We start from the raw sequence: 17,684 nt of genomic DNA on the forward strand, positions 1-17,684 counted from the left end.
AAATTTATGGAAGAGTACCACAAGGCGAGACCCAGATGCAGACACAGGAGGCAGATGGTTGGAGTCTTAGATGTTTATTGATCCAAAAAGGAGTAGGCAAGAGAATGGTCATGGACAGGCAAAAGGTCAAAACCAGTTCAGAGTCCAGGAGGTACAGAGTGGCAGGCAGGCTCGAGGTCAAGGCAGGCAGAATGGTCAGGTAGGCGGGTACAGAGTCCAGAACAGGCCAGGGTCAAAACCGGGAGGACTAGAAAAAAGAGAATAGAAAAGGCAGGCGCTGGGGGAAAACACACTGGTTGACTTGGACATACAAGACGAACTGGCACAGAGAGACAGGAAACACAGGGATAAATACACTGGCACAGAGAGACAGGAAACACAGTGATAAATACACTGGCACAGAGAGACAGGGTACACAGGGATACATACACTGGCACAGAGAGACAGGAAACACAGGGATAAATACACTGGGGAAAACAAGCAACACTTGGAGGGGGTGGAGACAATAACGAGGACAGGTGAAACAGATCAGGGTGTGACAAGTACTGTATATGGAGACTGTTTAATGCCAAAAATATGGGGTTAAATACATGTCAAAATAAAAATAAATATTTCCTGATATTTCTTATATCTTTCAGATGTAGGAGAGACATTTTAGAAAAAGCGTTATTTTTAAATTTTTGGGGTGTCTGTTGTTCCATGTAGTGGATCTGTTAATAAATACGTTTGAATGGGCATTATGGCCCAAAATAGTTTTCATCAAATATATATAGAAATATTTATTTGGGATTCTTCAAGGGGTCATAAAATACTAAATCAATAGCTAAACGATTCTTGGCATGACCTTCTTAAAACGAATACATATAGCTTAGTAGAACCCCCCCCCCCCCCCAGTTTAGACAGGGCTTAAACTTTTTAGTGCCAAAAATAAGAGGTTAAATAAAAAAATGTTTTTTTATATATATATATATATATATATATATATATATATATATATATATATATATATATATATATATATATATATAAAAACGTTTCCTGATCTCTCTTATATCTCTCAGATATAGGAGAAACATCAGAACAAACATCCTTTTGATATTTTGTTGGGACGATCTGTTGTTTCGTGTAGTGAATCTGTTATTCAATGCGTTTTTATGGTCTAATAGCAGTAAGGCCTCAAAAAACAATTAGACATGAAGGGGTCTTAAAATCATAAATCAAATAGCTAAATGATCCTTGGTATGACAATTCCATATAACTTAGCTTAGTGGGACTGTAGCATGGAGTAAAGCTAGGTAGTAATGCTAGCTTGTGCATGTCATTAAGAGGTGCTTATCTTCACTCCATGCGACAGGCTGCATTACACTTCTTTTGAAGGGTTTCCCTAATAAATCTCCAACAGTCGTACTGTAGGTTGGTGGAAATTAGACTGAGTAATAAACTGCATTTATCAATCGGACTCCATTATTATGTGAATAAATGCAATAGACTTTCTAGAGGATCTAGCACGATGGTGAATCATTGCATCACCGACTCAGTATGACTATAAAGAACATGTGTCTATCTTGCACCGTTATGCAATTACTAAGAGGCTAGATACAAATAGCTAGTCCTCGCGACCGATGTTCTAGCATTCATTTATTGGGGCAAACAGCTCAGGGATGTCAAGTTGGTACCCAAGCATGTGCTATGTGTTTAGTGTAATTAACAACGATCAAATGAAAGGCAAATAGTCAATCAAATAATTACTCTGTAAAACGAGGAATGCATTTACTCAATTCAACTAATACAATGTATTAGTCATGAAATAATTGACACTCAAACATTACAGTGTACATGAAATACATGATACATTACAGAATGACACAGAGTAAATGATTATCACCAATAGGCTAAGACTTAACGTGGTTACACATGTCGTCAGTTCAGAATAATCTCTAAGAGAAAAAAAACTATGTGTGTCTGATACACATAGGAGCTTGGTAGCAAGTTCTCAAAGTTTGAGCGAATTCACTCCCCTCTTAACCAAATTCAAGCGGGAACGTACCCCAACCTGAATTAACACTTCTTAACACTTTGCTAGTGAAAACAAAAGGTAGGAACAACACACCCTGATTCTTATTTAATCAACTCTAATCAATGTTAATGTTATGACCGTTAAACAGGAATGTGCCTGATAACCCATCAACCCAATATAAAAAAATGTGTCTCTTTTTTTTAATTGAACCATTATTTAACAAGGCTATTATTTAACAGTTAAGAACAAGTTCTTACTTACAATGACGGCCTACCCCGGCCAAACCCTAACCCGGACGACGCTGGGCCAATTGTGCGCCGCCCTATTGGACTCCTAATCACAGCCGGTTGTGATACAGCCTGGAATCAAACCAGGGTCTGTAGTGACACCTCTAGCACTGAGATGCAGTGCCTTTAGACCTCTGCGCCACTCGGGAGCCGTCCAGTTACTTTAAAAATACAGAAAACATCAAATGCAATAAGACTTATCAAAATGGGCAGCTCTTTATGAGCTCTTGAAACAAACCAAACACTACAATTTAATTCACACAGTAACAGTTGTCACTCCTCTCCTGGTATCAGTGACCCCAGGACGTCTGTGGAAACGTTTCATCCTGGAGATTGCCACGGTGAAGGTGTGGCTCTCTCTTGTGAGATGCAAATATACATCCGGACAATGCCAGATAGAATCAACATGCCAGGCTAGCCGCTAGACACGTCTTCCTCACTGGCCTTCATCGTTCACATTTGTTCACTTTCTCTATTTATCGACTACAATACAAGTTAAATACATTTTTGTTTTATTCTTCCCAAAAGCCAATTGACAAAACAAAAATGGAACCCCCCCCCCCACCCCCAAACACCTCCATTATGTGCTTTCATTATTTGTTTTTGTGGCAGAGGAGGAACATTGGAGGAGAAAGCTTTGTTTTCTCTAATAATAATGGCTTTCATACAGAGAGCCTCACGCCATAGTCTCTTTGTGGGTGGCAGGCCTAAGGTCCCAGTTAGCTGAAAAAAGTCTGAATACAGAATATAAGGAGTAACCCCTTGAGGCAACACAACACACACACAAACACTCACTCCATCATTTGCTCACTCACACATAATATTCAAATACATTTATACTGTCTCTGCACACCCGCACACCTACTCACATGCAAGCTGCTGCTACTCTGTTTATATTATATCCTGTTGCCTAGTCACCTTACCCCTATACATATCTACCTCTATCACTCCAGTATCCCTGCACATGTAAATATGGTATTGGAACTTACTTTTTAAATATTTCCTGTATATAGTATGCTTCATTGTACTTGTGCATGTGACATTAAAACTTGATTCTTGAAACATGATCCTGACTAGTAAATACCAGGCATTCAGTTGAAATGTTGATACATAAAGAGACATGACATATTATAAGCATTATTATAAGACATTATAAAGGCTTTGTGAATGCTTATAACAAGTAGTAAACAATGATATCTGCAGGCTACCTCCCCTATGATCTAGGAAATCTATGGAACAAATGTTGCTACCAAGTGTTTATCAAAGTTAGCCAGATAACTCATTGATCATGTCTCTTTAAAAAAACACTCTGTAACACTTAATAAGTTGTCCTTTTATATGGAGTGAATCTTTCAGAATCTTTCGCTGGCTAACTTACTGCCTCTGCTTCATGAAATATCCCACCAGGGCATTGCTCAAACTGACTCTAGTGTCAACACATGATTATTTAGAGCAAAAGTTCATACACACACACCTGGGCAAGTGAGGGTGATTGAATCATACCGAGAAATGTCAAGGCCCGGAGCTGTCCTGATATACACACGCACACCCACACAGAAGGACTAACACACACGCACGCACGCACGCACGCGCACACACACACACACACACACACACACACACACACACACACACACACACACACACACACCCCCCTCAAAGCAAATGTATAGAGTTAAAAATGTGTGCAAGTCATGTATTTTTTACCCTCTCCTCATCCCTTCTTCCTATTCTGTATTTCCATCTGCAGATGGTTCCAACCCTTACACCCTCAAGCTTTGCTTCTCCACTTCCTCACACCTCTGAGACCTGGAAAACCAAGATGGCCGCCGCACTAGTTTGCCATCAACAAGGGGAGAAGCGGACAGGGGAGAAAGGAAGAGCACCCAACAAAGGAGAACAAAAGAAACGACGCAAGGGTGGTTAGTCAATACACTTTTTCGGACCTGAGAATGGAAAGGCGGGGTGTTAAAAACACTCAAGATCATTTCTCCCCCTCATATGAACTATTTGAATGGATTATTTTTTATATTTTTTCCTTTATTTACAAAAACTATTTGAAGGAGCTGCAAGTGGTTGGGCTGACAGTTGTAAGTGACAGAGGGAGAGGAAAGCCCAACTATGCATCCTGGCAGGGCTGCTTACTCTGCACTACAATTGATTTGACATTTCCTGTGCTGACTTGACGAGGGCCGAATTTGTGTGACCTATTTTAGTGGTCAAAAGACAGTGGCCTACGTTACGTTTTAATTCCTAAGCTGATGTCGATGGCCAGTGGCCAGTTTTATAACTTGCAGACGATTCCCAAAGTTGGACCATGAGAACTGTATACCCAGTTTTTCCCCTATATTAGTTTCTTCCTTAGGCGGGATGCAAAAGCCCTCGAAGCAACATCTAGGGCAGCTGGGATAAAAATTACAAATTGAAGCCAATGGAGGGCAAATCATTTTAGGCGCTGGAGGGCTGCTCTAGCTAGGGGAAACACTGGTGGAAACTAGTGGAAATGTGTGTGCCTAACTCTGCAATATAGAGATTACTCAGTGTTTGTAAATGAACAACCAGTCCATATTATAGTGTACATATATGTGTATAGCAGTTGAGTGGGTGTCCGGGTGCTATGTTAATAAGAGCAGTTCCTTATGGAAAAAACACAATTTTACATGTGAATTGTTCCAAGAAAACACATGTGAAATCATATGATTTTCCACATGTGAAATCATGTGTTTTTTCTGTAATGGGTGTTTCTACATTTTCTCTGTCGATGGTCCTCTTCTTTGGAGGACCATTTGAATTCAAACTAAAATGAACACTTGAGACTTGTGTCAGAAGTCGGTGTCAGCTTACACTCTGATGGTCAACAGCAACCCGCCATGTCGGTCCCTGGATCTAGGATTGGGAAACACTGAATCAGAGGGGTGAAATACTCAGCCACTACGACACGTCTGTCTTCTCTCAAGACGCCATTTTTTGAAGAGTAAATTTGCTTTTCCCAAACTGTGTTTCAAGAATCCCAAACACTGAAGGTCCATGCGGGTTGGATGTATTTATTGTTCCCAGTTATACTGTGTCTCCATGTTTGTACTTGGCACACCACTAACACGTCTGAAGAATTCACTGTGAGCATGTGCAGAAATTAAAACATTTGCCAGTCGATACACAAGAAGGTCATTTTATTCCCATTCCAATAGGTGCTTATCCAATTAGAATACTATTATATACCCAGTTCCGGTAACACTTTGCAATAAGGTTACCTTTAAGGAGTAATAGTTTATTTAATATTGAATCACACTTTTATAGAACATTATATCACTACTAAATGCCATTTGAACAATGAGAACAGTGAGTCTTTTTGAGATTTCTGTTGCTTTGTCATGTTTCATCATACAGAGAGTGAAATTCATCAGTTTAGCAAGGTCAAGATAGGACTGTCAGTTCCTGATTAGAATTTGGTGTCCTGACATCTGGGCCACAGGGTTATGGAAAACACTTTTACACTTCAGACTGCTTTAATTTATGTGTAAGCAATTAAGCAGGCAAATCATATTATGATTACAAGCAAAATTATTTTAGGATATAGTCGTCGTCGATATTGCATCTATCGCATCTTGGCATCCGGCTGGTCCTCGCAGTGAAAAGGTTTGCAAAGCATCTTGCTTGAAAAAGCAATTGCCAAACTATCTGTCAAACTATACCGTACATTCGGAAAGTATTCAAACACTTTTTACTTTTTACACATTTTGATAACGTTACAGCCTTATTCTAAAATTTATTAAATATTTGTTTTTCCTCATCAATCTACACAAAAAAACAGGTTTTTAGAAATCTATTAAAAATAGAAAACTGAAATATCACATTTACATAAGTATTCAGACCCTTTACTCAGTACTTTGTTGAAGCACCTTTGTCAGTGATTACAGCCTTGAGTCTTCTTGGGTATGACGCTACAAGCTTAAAACACCTGTATTTGGGGAGTTTCTCCCATTATTTTCTGCAGATCCTCTCAATCTCTGTCAGGTTGGATGGGGAGCATCGCTGCACAACTATTTTCACTCCAGAGATGTTCGATCGGGTTCAAGTCCGGGCTCTTGCTGGGCCACTCAAGAACATTCAGAGACTAGTCCCGAAGCCACTCATGTGTTGTATTGGCTGTCTGCTTAGGGTTGTTGTCCTGTTGTAAGGTCAACCTTTGCCCCAGTCTGAGGTCCTGAGCGCTCTGGAGCAGGTTCTCATCAAGCATCTCACTGTACTTTGCTCCGTTCATCTTTCCCTCAATCCTGACTACGGTAGTCTCCCAGTCCCTGCCGCTGAAAAACATCCCGGTTCCAGGTTTCAGGTTTCCTCCAGACGTGACACTTGGCATTCAGGACAAAGAGTTCAATCTTGTTTTCATCAGACCAGAGAACCTGGTTTCTCATGGATCTGGAAGTCATTTAGGTGCCTTTTGGCAAACTCCAAGCGAACTGTCATGTGCCTTTTACTGAGGAGTGGCTTCTCTTCTGGCTGGTGGAGTGCTGCAGAGATGGTTGTCCTTCTGGAATGTTCTCCCATCTCCACAGAGGAACTCTGGAGTTCTGTCAGAGTGACCATTGGGTTCTTGGTCAACTCCCTGACCAAGGACCTTCTCCCCCGATTGGTCAGCTCTAGGGCTTGGTGGTTCCAAACTTCTTCCATTTAAGAATGATGGAATCCACTGTGTTCTTGGCGTCCTTCAATGCTGTAGAAGTTTTTGGGGACGCTTCCCCAGATCTGTGTCTTGACACACACCTGCCTTGGAGCTCTACAGACATTCCTTCGACCTCGTGGCTTGGTTTTTGCTCTGACATATACTGTCAACTGTGGGACCTTATATAGACAGGTGCGTGCCTTTCCAAATCATGTCCAATCAATTGAATTTACCACATGTGGGCTCCAATAAAGTCTCAAGGAGAATCAATGGAAACTGGATGCACCTGAGCTCAATTTGGAGTCTCATAACTAAGGGTCTGAATACTTATGTAAATAAGGTATGCCTGTTTTTTATTTTGAATACATTTGCAAAAATGTCCAAAAAACAGTTTTTGCTTTGTCATTATGGGGCATTGTGTGTAGATTGAAACATTTCTGTAATCAATTTTAGAGTAAGTCTATAACGTAACACAATTTGAAAAAAGGGAAGGGGTCTGAATATTTTCTGAATACGCTGTAGCTCTGAGTTACATTATCCAGAACAGTGATTTCCAGACATTTCCTTGAGTTCCCCCAGTTCCATTCATTTGATCTATTCCTGTACGAGCACACCTGATTCAACTGATCAACTAATTATAACGCTCGTCGTTGGAATGAGGTGAGGACCAAAGCGCAGCGTGGTAAGTGTTCATCATTATATTTATTAAACAGAGAACACTAAACAAAATAACAAAGGAGAATGAAACTAAACAGTTCTGTAAGGTGACATACACATAACAGAAAACAATCACCCACACCACACAGGTGGGAAAAAGCTACCTAAGTATGATTCTCAATCAGAGACAACAAACGACACCTGCCTCTGCTTGAGAACCATACCAGGCCAAACACAAAACCACAACATAGAAAAAAGAACATAGACTACCCACCCAACTCACACCCTGACCATACTAAAACAAAGACATAACAAAATAACTAAGGTCAGAACGTGACTACCGGCAGCACCTGAGTGAAGGGCGATTCCGGCAGCTCCTGACTGACGGGCGGCTCTGGCAGCTCCTGACTGACGGACGGCTCTGGCAGCTCCTGACTGACGGGCGGCTCTGGCAACTCAGGACAGACGGCAGCTCTGGCAGCTCAGGACAGATGGGAGACTCTGGCAGCGCTGGACAGGCGGGAGCACCTGGAGGAAGGAGACTGAGAGACAGCCTGTTGCGTGGGGCTGCCACCGGAGGCACCCGGATAGACCGGACCGAGGAGACGCACTGGAGACCAGATGCGCTGAGCCAGCTTCATGGCACCTGGCATGATGCCCACTCTAGCCCGGCTGATACGAGGCGCTGCGATGTAACGCACCGGGCTATGCCTCTGCACCGGGGACACCGTGCGCCTCACGGCATAACACGGTGCCTGCCCGGTCCACCTCTCTCCCCCAATAATTTCTTGGGGCTGCCTCTCGTCCCAGCCGCACTGCCGTGCTGCCTCCTCATACCACCACCGCTCAGCTTTCGCTGCCTCCAGCTCTGCCTTGGGGCAGCGATATTCCACAGCCTGTGCCCAGGGTCCTTCTCCGTCCAGAATCTCCTCCCATGTCCATGAGTCCAGAGATTTCTGCTGCTGCCCGATACCACGCTGCTTGGTCCTTGGTTGGTGGGTGATTCTGTACTAACGGAATCCTCAACCTCTGGGTGAGTCCGCTATCTATAAAGTTCCCAGCTGCGCCTGAATCGACTAGCGCCTTATGCTGGAGAGAAGGATAAAATTTGGGGAAACAAATTAATAAAAACATGTGACCAACGGGAAGCTCTGGGTGAGTGTGGTGCTGACTCACCTGGGTGACCGAGAAGTGTTCTGCCTACCCTCTCGACTCCCAGATGGACTCCTCCAGCACCGACTGGAAGTGTGCCCTCTCCGGCCGCAGCTGGTCCAGGAGGAGCCTCCTCCTCCGGTCCCCCTCGATGCGGCCTCCCTTAACTCCATAGGTATGGGAGCGGGAGGGCCAGGAGGTGGAACAGACAGGACCCTTTCAGAACGTCCGCGAGCAGCCAGCAGATTGTCCAGCCTGATCGACAGGTCTATGAGCTCATCCAGGGTGAGCGTGGTGTCCCAACAAGCCAGCTCTAGAGACCATCCGTCTGTATCTCTGCTCTGTATTCAACTATAACCACGGGGACCCATGGTAGTGGCTCCTGCCCGGCTGCCCCTCTGGTCTTGGGATCTTGAGGAGATGTGCGTGGGGTAAACACAGCTGTGTCCCGAAAAGACCAAACCCACTCTGCATGTCTGTGTGCTTCAGTGATGCATGAAAAGCAACCGTCTGGCCTCCCTTATTACCCTCTCTTCTCTTTTTCACACTTCCCTGGCTATAGCAATCCCTGTTTTCTCACCAGGGTCATATTCACTAGGCACAAATGGAAGCCATCAGACTGAAATCCGATGCAACACATTTAGCTATATTTTGCACTAATGTATATGACCAAGCTGTGGGAGCCTGAGATTGGAAGATCTATCTCTAAATGAACCTCAACCAAATATTGTCGTTGACAGCACTAGGCCTTTGTACATTTCTAAAATTCTAAAGGCCTAGTGCTAAAAATTTGTTTTTTTACACTTGCCCTGGCACTAGGAAGCTAGCAGCAGTCATGGGGAGCAGGTCGATTCACATTCCAGTGCTGGTTTTTGAGTTATATCCTGGGCTCCCCCCACGGCGTTGAGAGAGTAGCCTAGCTAGCCTATAGTGTGAGTAACCTAAACGGGCTACTAATGTGGCGTGACTTTGTAGGCTATGACCCCTTTGAAATTTAAAGATGTACTCAATGTACTCTTAGAGAGCAGAGAGAAGATGAGGAGTGAGAATAATTACTCTTCTTATTTTTTATTTTACCTTTATTTAACCAGGTAGACCAGTTGAGAACAAGTTCTCATTTACAACTGCAACCTGGCCAAGTTAAAGCAAAGCAGTGAGACAAAAACAACAACACAGAGTTGGGATGGGATAAAGTGCAGTCAATAACACAATAGAAAATCTGTATACAGTGTGTGCAAATTAAGTAAGGAGGTAAGGCAAAATAAATAGGCGGGCGGGTGTGGGCAGTGATAGGTTGAAGAGCATGCATTTAGTTTTACCAGCATTTAAGAGCAGTTGGAGGCCACGGAAGGAGTGTTGTATGACATCAAAGCTCGTTTGGAGGTTTGTTAACACAGTGTCCAAAGAAGGGCCAGATGTATACAGTGTGGTGTTGTCTGCGTAGAGGTGGATCAAAGAATCACCCTCAGCAAGAGCGACATCATTGATATATACAGAGAAAAGAGTCAGCCCGAGAATTGAACCCTGTGGCACCCACATAGAGACTGCCAGAGGTCCAGACAACAGGCCATCCGATTTGACACACTGACCTCTATCAGTTTGGTTATCACATCATGCGTTATTAGTTTGGATGTCTTCACTATTATTCTGCTATGTAGGAAATAGTAAAAAAATAAAGAAAACCCCTCAAATGAGTAGGTGTGTCCAAACTTTTGACTGGTACTGTATATTTTTCATTAGTACACTTTTGACACAGTCCAACACAGTCCAACATGTCATCATTCAAGTTTTTAAGATATTACTTCCATCTTACTGGACACAGTTTTTTAAAACATTTAATCCATACCAAAATAATTGTGTGTTGTCTAAATCCTGATCCCCCAATAAATTCACTTCCCCCGATATTTTGGACACAGAAATAAAAATATTTTGTCCACATGTCATGAGATTATACGACAGCCAAGCCAACACCTTACACCAAGAGGTCCAAACCTGAAAGAGGTTGCAAGGTTTTCGGTTAAGGTCGTTACATTACCCCCATTCTTTCGGGAGCGCGTGTTCATACGCTCCTCTATAACAAGTTCCTCATCTGCAGGGAAACTCAGGTCGCTGGTGTAAAAGGTAAACACCCTATGTTTTGCGCCGACAGGGTTAACCCACTTGGTGGGGATTGTAAACGTGGATCATATAGCAAGGATCGCTACGATTTCTAGAATATATAAAGACATTGTCAACCTTACCTTAAACATGGATTCTTCTTATTTTACACCCTATTGGCTTCTGCTAGTTTTTGTCAGCCCTTTGAACAGTCAGCTTAATCTTCACTGGCCGGAGGCAAAAACGCACCTGTGTCGTGACGTGACTATCTTTAATGTGATGACTTCTATTTATCAAATAATGACCTACAACATTGAATTATTACTCGATTAAATTAGCCATGTAACAATTAACTCATTTGGAATTTGGGGCACCACTGGAAGAGTTGTTTACAGAGTTACTATCTCCCGACTTAAACTCTAAAGATGATCTAAATATCTCTTACATCAATAACAGTCCATTATTAATTATTACCTCATCTGTTTCATTCCGAACGTCGCATAATTGTTGGGTATCTGCATGAACCCTAACCTAAGTGATGAAGTGATGAAGGCCAGCCTCCTGGAGTCGCCTCTTCACTGTTGACGTTGAGACTGGTGTTTTGCAGGTACAATTGAATAAAGTTGCCAGTTGAGGACTTGTGATGTTTCTGTTTCTCAAACTAGACACTCTAATGTACTTGTCATGTGAGTTGTGCACCAGGGCCTCCCACTCCTCTTTCTATTCTTGTTAGAGCCAGTTTGCGCTGTTCTGTGAAGGGAGTAGTACACAACGTTGTACAAGATCTTCAGTTTCTTGGCAATTTCTCGCATGGAATAGCCTTCATTTCTCAGAACAAAAATTTATTCTGGCCATTTTGAGCCTGGAATCCAACCCACAAATGCTGATGCTCCAGATACTCAACTAGTCTAAAGAAAGCCCGTTTTATTGCTTCTTTAATCAGAACAACAGTTTTCAGCTGTGCTAACATAATTACAAAAGGGTTTTCTAATGATCAATTGGCCTTTTAAAATTATAAACTTGGATTTTTATTTTTTTATTTCACCTTTATTTAAACAGGTAGGCTAGTTGAGAACAAGTTCTCATTTGCAACTGGGACCTGGCCAAGATAAAGCGTAGCAATTCGACACTTACAACAACACAGAGTTACACATGGAATAAACAAAACATACAGTAGAACAAAAGAAAACAAAAAGTCTATATACAGTGAGTGCAAATGAGGTAAGTTAAGGAAATAAATAGGCCATGGTGGCGAAGTAATTACAATATAGCAATTAAACACTGGAATGGTAGATTGGCAGAAGATGAATGTGCAGGTAGAGATACTGAGGTGCAAAGGAACAAAATAAATACCAGTATGGGGATGAGGTAGGTAGATAGATGGGCTGTTTACAGATAGGCTAAGTACAGGTGCAGTGATCTGTAAACTGCTCTGACAGAGATGTGAGTCTCCAGCTTCAGAGATTTTTGCAATTCGTTCCAGTCATGGGCAGCAGAGAACTGGAAGGAAAGACGACCAAAGGAGGAATTGTCTTTGGGGGTGACCAGTGATATATACCTGCTGGAGCGCATGCTACGAGTGGGTGCTGTTATGGTGACCAGTGAGCTGAGATAAGGCGGGGCTTTACCTAGCAGAGACTTGTAGATAACCTGTAGCCAGTGAGGGTCAAGGGAAGACAGGTCTGGCCAAGGACTATATCTATTCCTAGTTCTACATTTTTTGAGAGGGGCATGCTTATTTAAGATGGTGAGGAAGGCACTTTTAAAGAATAGCCAGGCATCATCTACTGACGGGATGAGGTCAATGTCATTCCAGGATACCCCGGGCCAGGTCGATTAGAAAGGCCTGCTCGCAGAAGTGTTTCAGGGCGCGTTTGACAGTGATGAGGGGTGGTCGTTTGGTCGCAGACCCATTACGGATGCAGGCAATGAGGCAGTGATCGCTGAGATCTTGATTGAAAACAGCAGAGGTGTATTTGGAGGGCGAATTAGTTAGGATGACATCTATGAGGGTGCCCGTGTTTACTGATTTGGGGTTGTACCTGGTAGGTTCATTGATAATTTGTGTGAGATTGAGGGCATCATGCTTAGGATGGCCGGGGTGTTAAGCATGTCCCAGTTTAGGTCACCTAGTAGCACGAGCTCAGAAGATAGATGGGGGGCAATCAGTTCACATATAGTATCGAGGGCACAGCTGGGGGCAGAGGGTCTATCGCAAGCGGCAACAGTGAGACTTGTTTCTGGAAAGGTGAATTTTTTGAAGTAGAAGCTAAAATTGTTTGGGTACAGACTTAGAAAGTAATACAGAACTCTGCAGGCTATCTTTGCAGTAGATTGCAACACCGCCCCCTTTGGCAGTTCTATCTTGGCGGAAAACGTTATAGTTAGCAATGGAGATTTCAGGGTTTTTGGTGGTTTTCCTAAGCCAGGATTCAGACACGGCTAAGACATCTGGGTTGGCAGAGTGTGCTAAAGCAGTGAGTAAAACAAACTTAGGGAGTAGGCTTCTAACTTTAACATGCATGAAACCAAAGCTTTTACGTTTACAGAAGTCAACAAATGAGAGCACCTGGGAGTGGAGCTAGGCACTGCAGGACCTGGATTAACCTCCACATCACCAGAGGAACAGAGGAGAAGTAGGATAAGGGTACTGCTAAAGACTATACGAACTGGCCGTCTAGCACGTTCAGAACAGAGAGTAAAAGGAGCAGGTTTCTGGGCACGATAGCATAGATTCAAGGCATAGTGTACAGACAAAGGTAAGGTAGGATGTGAGTACATTGGGGGTAAACCTAGGCATTGACTAATGAAGAGAGAGATATAGTCTCTAGAGATGTTTAAACCAGGTGATGTCATCGCATATGTAGGAGGTGGAACAACATGGTTGGTTAAGGCATATTGAGCAGGGCTAGAGGCTCTACACTGAAATAAGACAGTAATCACTAACCAGGAAAGTAAAGGACAAGGCATATTGATATTAGAGAGAGGCATGCGTAGCCAAGTGAACATATGGGTCCAGTGAGTGGTTGGGCTGGCTGGGGACACGGCGATTCAGACAGTTAGCAGGCTAACAAGCTAACAGTTAGTAGGCCGGAGCTAAACAAGCTAGCAGCTAGTAGACCAGGGCAGGTTAGCAGTTAGCAGACCGGGTTAGCAAGCAAGCAGTTAGCATGGGCTAGCAGTCAGTAGACCAGGGCAAGCTAGCAGTTAGTAGACCGGATTAGCAAGCAAGCAGTTAGCAAGGGCTAGCAGTTAGCAGTCTGGGCAGACAAGCTTGCAGTTAGCAGACCAGGGCCCTGCAGTTTAGTAGTTAGCAGACCGGGTTAGCAAGCAGCAGATAGCAGGGGCTAGAAAGTTAGCCTTGGGGGGGGGGGGGGGGGGTACGTCACGATGGGGGTAAGTCTGTTTTTGCCTCTTCGTGCGGTGACGTCGATAGACCAGTCTTGGAATTAGTAGGGTTCCAAGTAGCTCTAGGTAGCTAGCAGGACGATATTGTAGCCCAGGAGTATGCTTCGGTGGTAGCACAGGAGCCCTGGCCGGGCTAGCTTCATGCTAAATTGGTGCTTGCTCTGGGATGGAAACGCATCCTGGATTGCGGTTAGCTAGTTGTGAAGATCCAGATGAAAATGTTCAGTTTGCGGTAGGAATCCGGGGATAAAAATAACAGGTCCGTTATGCTCTGGTTAGAGTCACGTTGTTCGAACTGGCGAGAGCTTTCCGAGCTGAAGGTTAGCTGATGACCGCTGGCAATGGTTTGCTGACTGATATCTGGTAGTTAGCTGGCTAGCTTCAGTTGAGGGATTCCAGATCCAAAGTAAATATAAATACTTTAGGAAAAAAATTTGATCCACGCCACATTGGGTGAGCCGGGTTGCAGGAGAGTATTTAGATGATGAGGTTTAGCAAAATATTTTAAAGGATATGCGACGAAAAATATGTAAAACGATATATACAAGGGACACGACAGGACAAGGACGTCTGACTGCTACGCCATCTTGGTAGCCATCTTGGTAGCTAACACAACGTGCCATTGGAACACAGGAGTGACGGTTGCTGATAATGGGCCTCAGAAATTCCATAAACAATCTGCAGTTTCCAGCTACAATAGTCATGTACAACAATAACAATGTCTACACTGTATTTCTGATCATGTTGTTGTTATTTTAATGGACAAAAAATTTGCTTTTCTTTCAAAAACAAGGACATTTCTAAGTGACCCCAAACTTTTGAACGGTAGTGTATATTGGGAGTAGTGCCTTTTCTTAGCCTACATTGTGTTATATGTGCAAAAGTAGTATCGCACAACTCAATGAAACCTTCACTCTTGTGCAGACATTTAGAAACAAAACATGCCAATTTGAAAAATAAGCCACGGGAGATTTTTGAGCAAGAATTAAGACGACTTTCGAGTAGTAAAACATGTATAAAAGCAACAGATACCATTACTAAGAAGGGGCTAGAAGCATCTTATATGGTGAGCTACCGAGTGGCTAGGACAGGCAAGCCCAATACTATTGTGGAGGACTTAATTCTTCCTGCTGCCACAGATATGGCTGGGACAATGCTAGGGGAGAAGGCCAAAAAAACAATACAGACACTCTCTCCATCAAACGTCACTGTTTCACGATGCATCAGTGACATGGCAGGAGATGTTTTGAAACAATTACTGCTTCGCATACAAGCCAGTCAATTCCATGCATTACAGTAGGATGAGTCAACAGACGTGGCACAGGCCTGGCACAGCTCCTGGTATATGTCCGTTACGTTTTTGGGGGGTCAATTAAGGAAGACATCCTCTTCCGCAAACTACTGGAAACCAGGACAACAGGAGATGATATTTTTAACGTACTGGATAGCTTTGTGACATCAAATGGACTTTGGTGGTCAAGATGTGTTGGTATCTGTACTGATGACGCAAAAGCCATGACAGGGAGACATAGTGGAGTGGTAACGTGCGTGCAAACAGTTGCTCCCGACGCCACTTGGGTACACTGCAGCATCCACCGAGAGGCTATTGCTCCCAAGGGAATGCCTGACAGCTTGAAAGATGCTTTGGACACAGTGAAAATGGTTAACTTTGTGCATGCACTCTTCCGACACACTGGCTTCCGGGTTAAGGGGGCAGTGTCAAAAAGCGGTGCGGCTTGGCAGGGTCGTGTTTCGGAGGACGCATGGCTCTCGACCTTCACCTCTCTCGAGTCTGTACGGGAGTTGCAGTGATGGGACAAGACTGTAACTACCTATTGGATATCATGAAAAAGGGGTAAAAAGTACAACAATATATGATTATGATTTATTTTCAGGGTCGTGGTCATTAGGCACCAAGCAGAAGACAATGGACTGAAACAGGCAGGGAATAGCTGATGAGCACATCCCTGATGTATTTTATCTTTGAGTCCCCCCCTCCCCCGCTTCAGGCAGTGGAGCAAGGACATTAATACTTGGGGTAAAACATACTCCTCTGACCTACTTCAGCCTACCCCAGGATAACTCGTACCTGTCTTGTGATCAGAGTGTTATCAGGCCATATCTCAACCCTGTTAAATGGCAGCATGCAGATTCGAAGCAGTCTTCTATGTCCTGCCAATGCCACTGTAAATAAATAAACATGTGTCTTCACTGCAATGGAGAACGACTTCCCCTTCTTATTGAAGCCACGGAAGTGCAAGGCCGACCGTGGTACTGTAGGGATTGTTAGCAGATAACAGGATCCTCATTATAGTGAATTTTTTTAAGACAGTCATGGTACAATATTTACCAATATTTGCTTCTGATACACCAGATGTATGTCCTTGAACCAATTATTTAAAAATAACACAGAAGAAGTTAATTTATAGTATATATAGTTGCTAATAGCAGGCTGCAGTACCCCAGTCGGCCTTCTACTTGAGTTACTCAATGACAAGGGGCAACACTGAGCTAACCTGCAACTTCACTTCCTGGAGTAGCTCAAACTACGCATGTTATGTCTACATGAGACGTCATCTTAATCGACTTCATTTGGCTTCAGTGCGGAATTTACTTTTCACATTGGAATGAATGGTGTCGTGCGATTGATGGCTTTGTCCATTCATATATACAGTCATCCCTTCACTAGGATGCTATTTGAATGTTTTCGGGACAGTTTCTCAGACACAGATTAAGCCTAGTCCAAGACTAAAAAGCATTGTCAAATGAGAATCTCCATTGAAATAGCCATTTAGTCCAGGACGAAGCTTAACCGGTGTCTGGGAAACCGCCCATAATGTATAATAAATGCCATATAGCCTGTTACGTTCCCCGGTTTCTGTGTTGTGGTTTTGTTTGTATGTGTGTGTTTCAGGATGGATTCCTGAAATTCTCCCCTAAGCAGCTGATTGGTCTGCCACATCAATAATTGGAGCTGACCTCGCCCTCTCGTCAGAGGATACAGCTTTATCCCATTAGACTCCTTCTCCAGCTACATAAGCCAGTGTTCTGTTGCTCAGAGGGGAGATGATGAGTGTGTCCTGTGTTGGTTGTTGTTGAGAGCTGAGGGTTATATCATATGTTGGTTGTTTCTCAGAAAGAGATTTGGTATGTACTATGTTAGTTGTTGCTGAGAGAGCTGATGGTTATGTTCTGTGAAAGTTTGTTGCTCAAACTAGAGCTTACTTGATGTCCTGTGTTTCTCAAGTTTTTTTGTGTGAATTTGTTTGTAATATTCTGTTTCATTTGTTCCCAGGGGGGAAGGGAAGGCACCTAGGGAGTGCTTAGGCAAGAGGCCCACGGGAGTACATAACCCGTAGTATTTACTGTCTATACACACTAGGTAAGACCTGGGCGGACCCCC

General features: G+C 43.3%; 1 protein-coding gene across 1 annotated transcript in view; it reads left to right on the forward strand.

Annotated features, from left to right (window-relative positions):
• Positions 1–5,455, forward strand: part of LOC110486081 (heterogeneous nuclear ribonucleoprotein L-like) — a 63,538-nt gene extending 58,083 nt beyond the window's left edge. Inside the window, exon 13 of the mRNA XM_021557422.3 lies at positions 4,055–5,455. Coding sequence (XP_021413097.1) covers positions 4,055–4,110 — 56 coding nt within the window. The 3' untranslated portion in view covers positions 4,111–5,455. The remainder of the gene's footprint in view (positions 1–4,054) is intronic.
• Positions 5,456–17,684: the final 12,229 nt, after the last annotated feature.

The sequence above is a fragment of the Oncorhynchus mykiss genome, chromosome 13 (assembly GCF_057628025.1).
Source record: "Oncorhynchus mykiss isolate SJ-2025 chromosome 13, ASM5762802v1, whole genome shotgun sequence".
In the NCBI taxonomy this organism is placed as follows: Eukaryota; Metazoa; Chordata; class Actinopteri; order Salmoniformes; family Salmonidae; genus Oncorhynchus; species Oncorhynchus mykiss.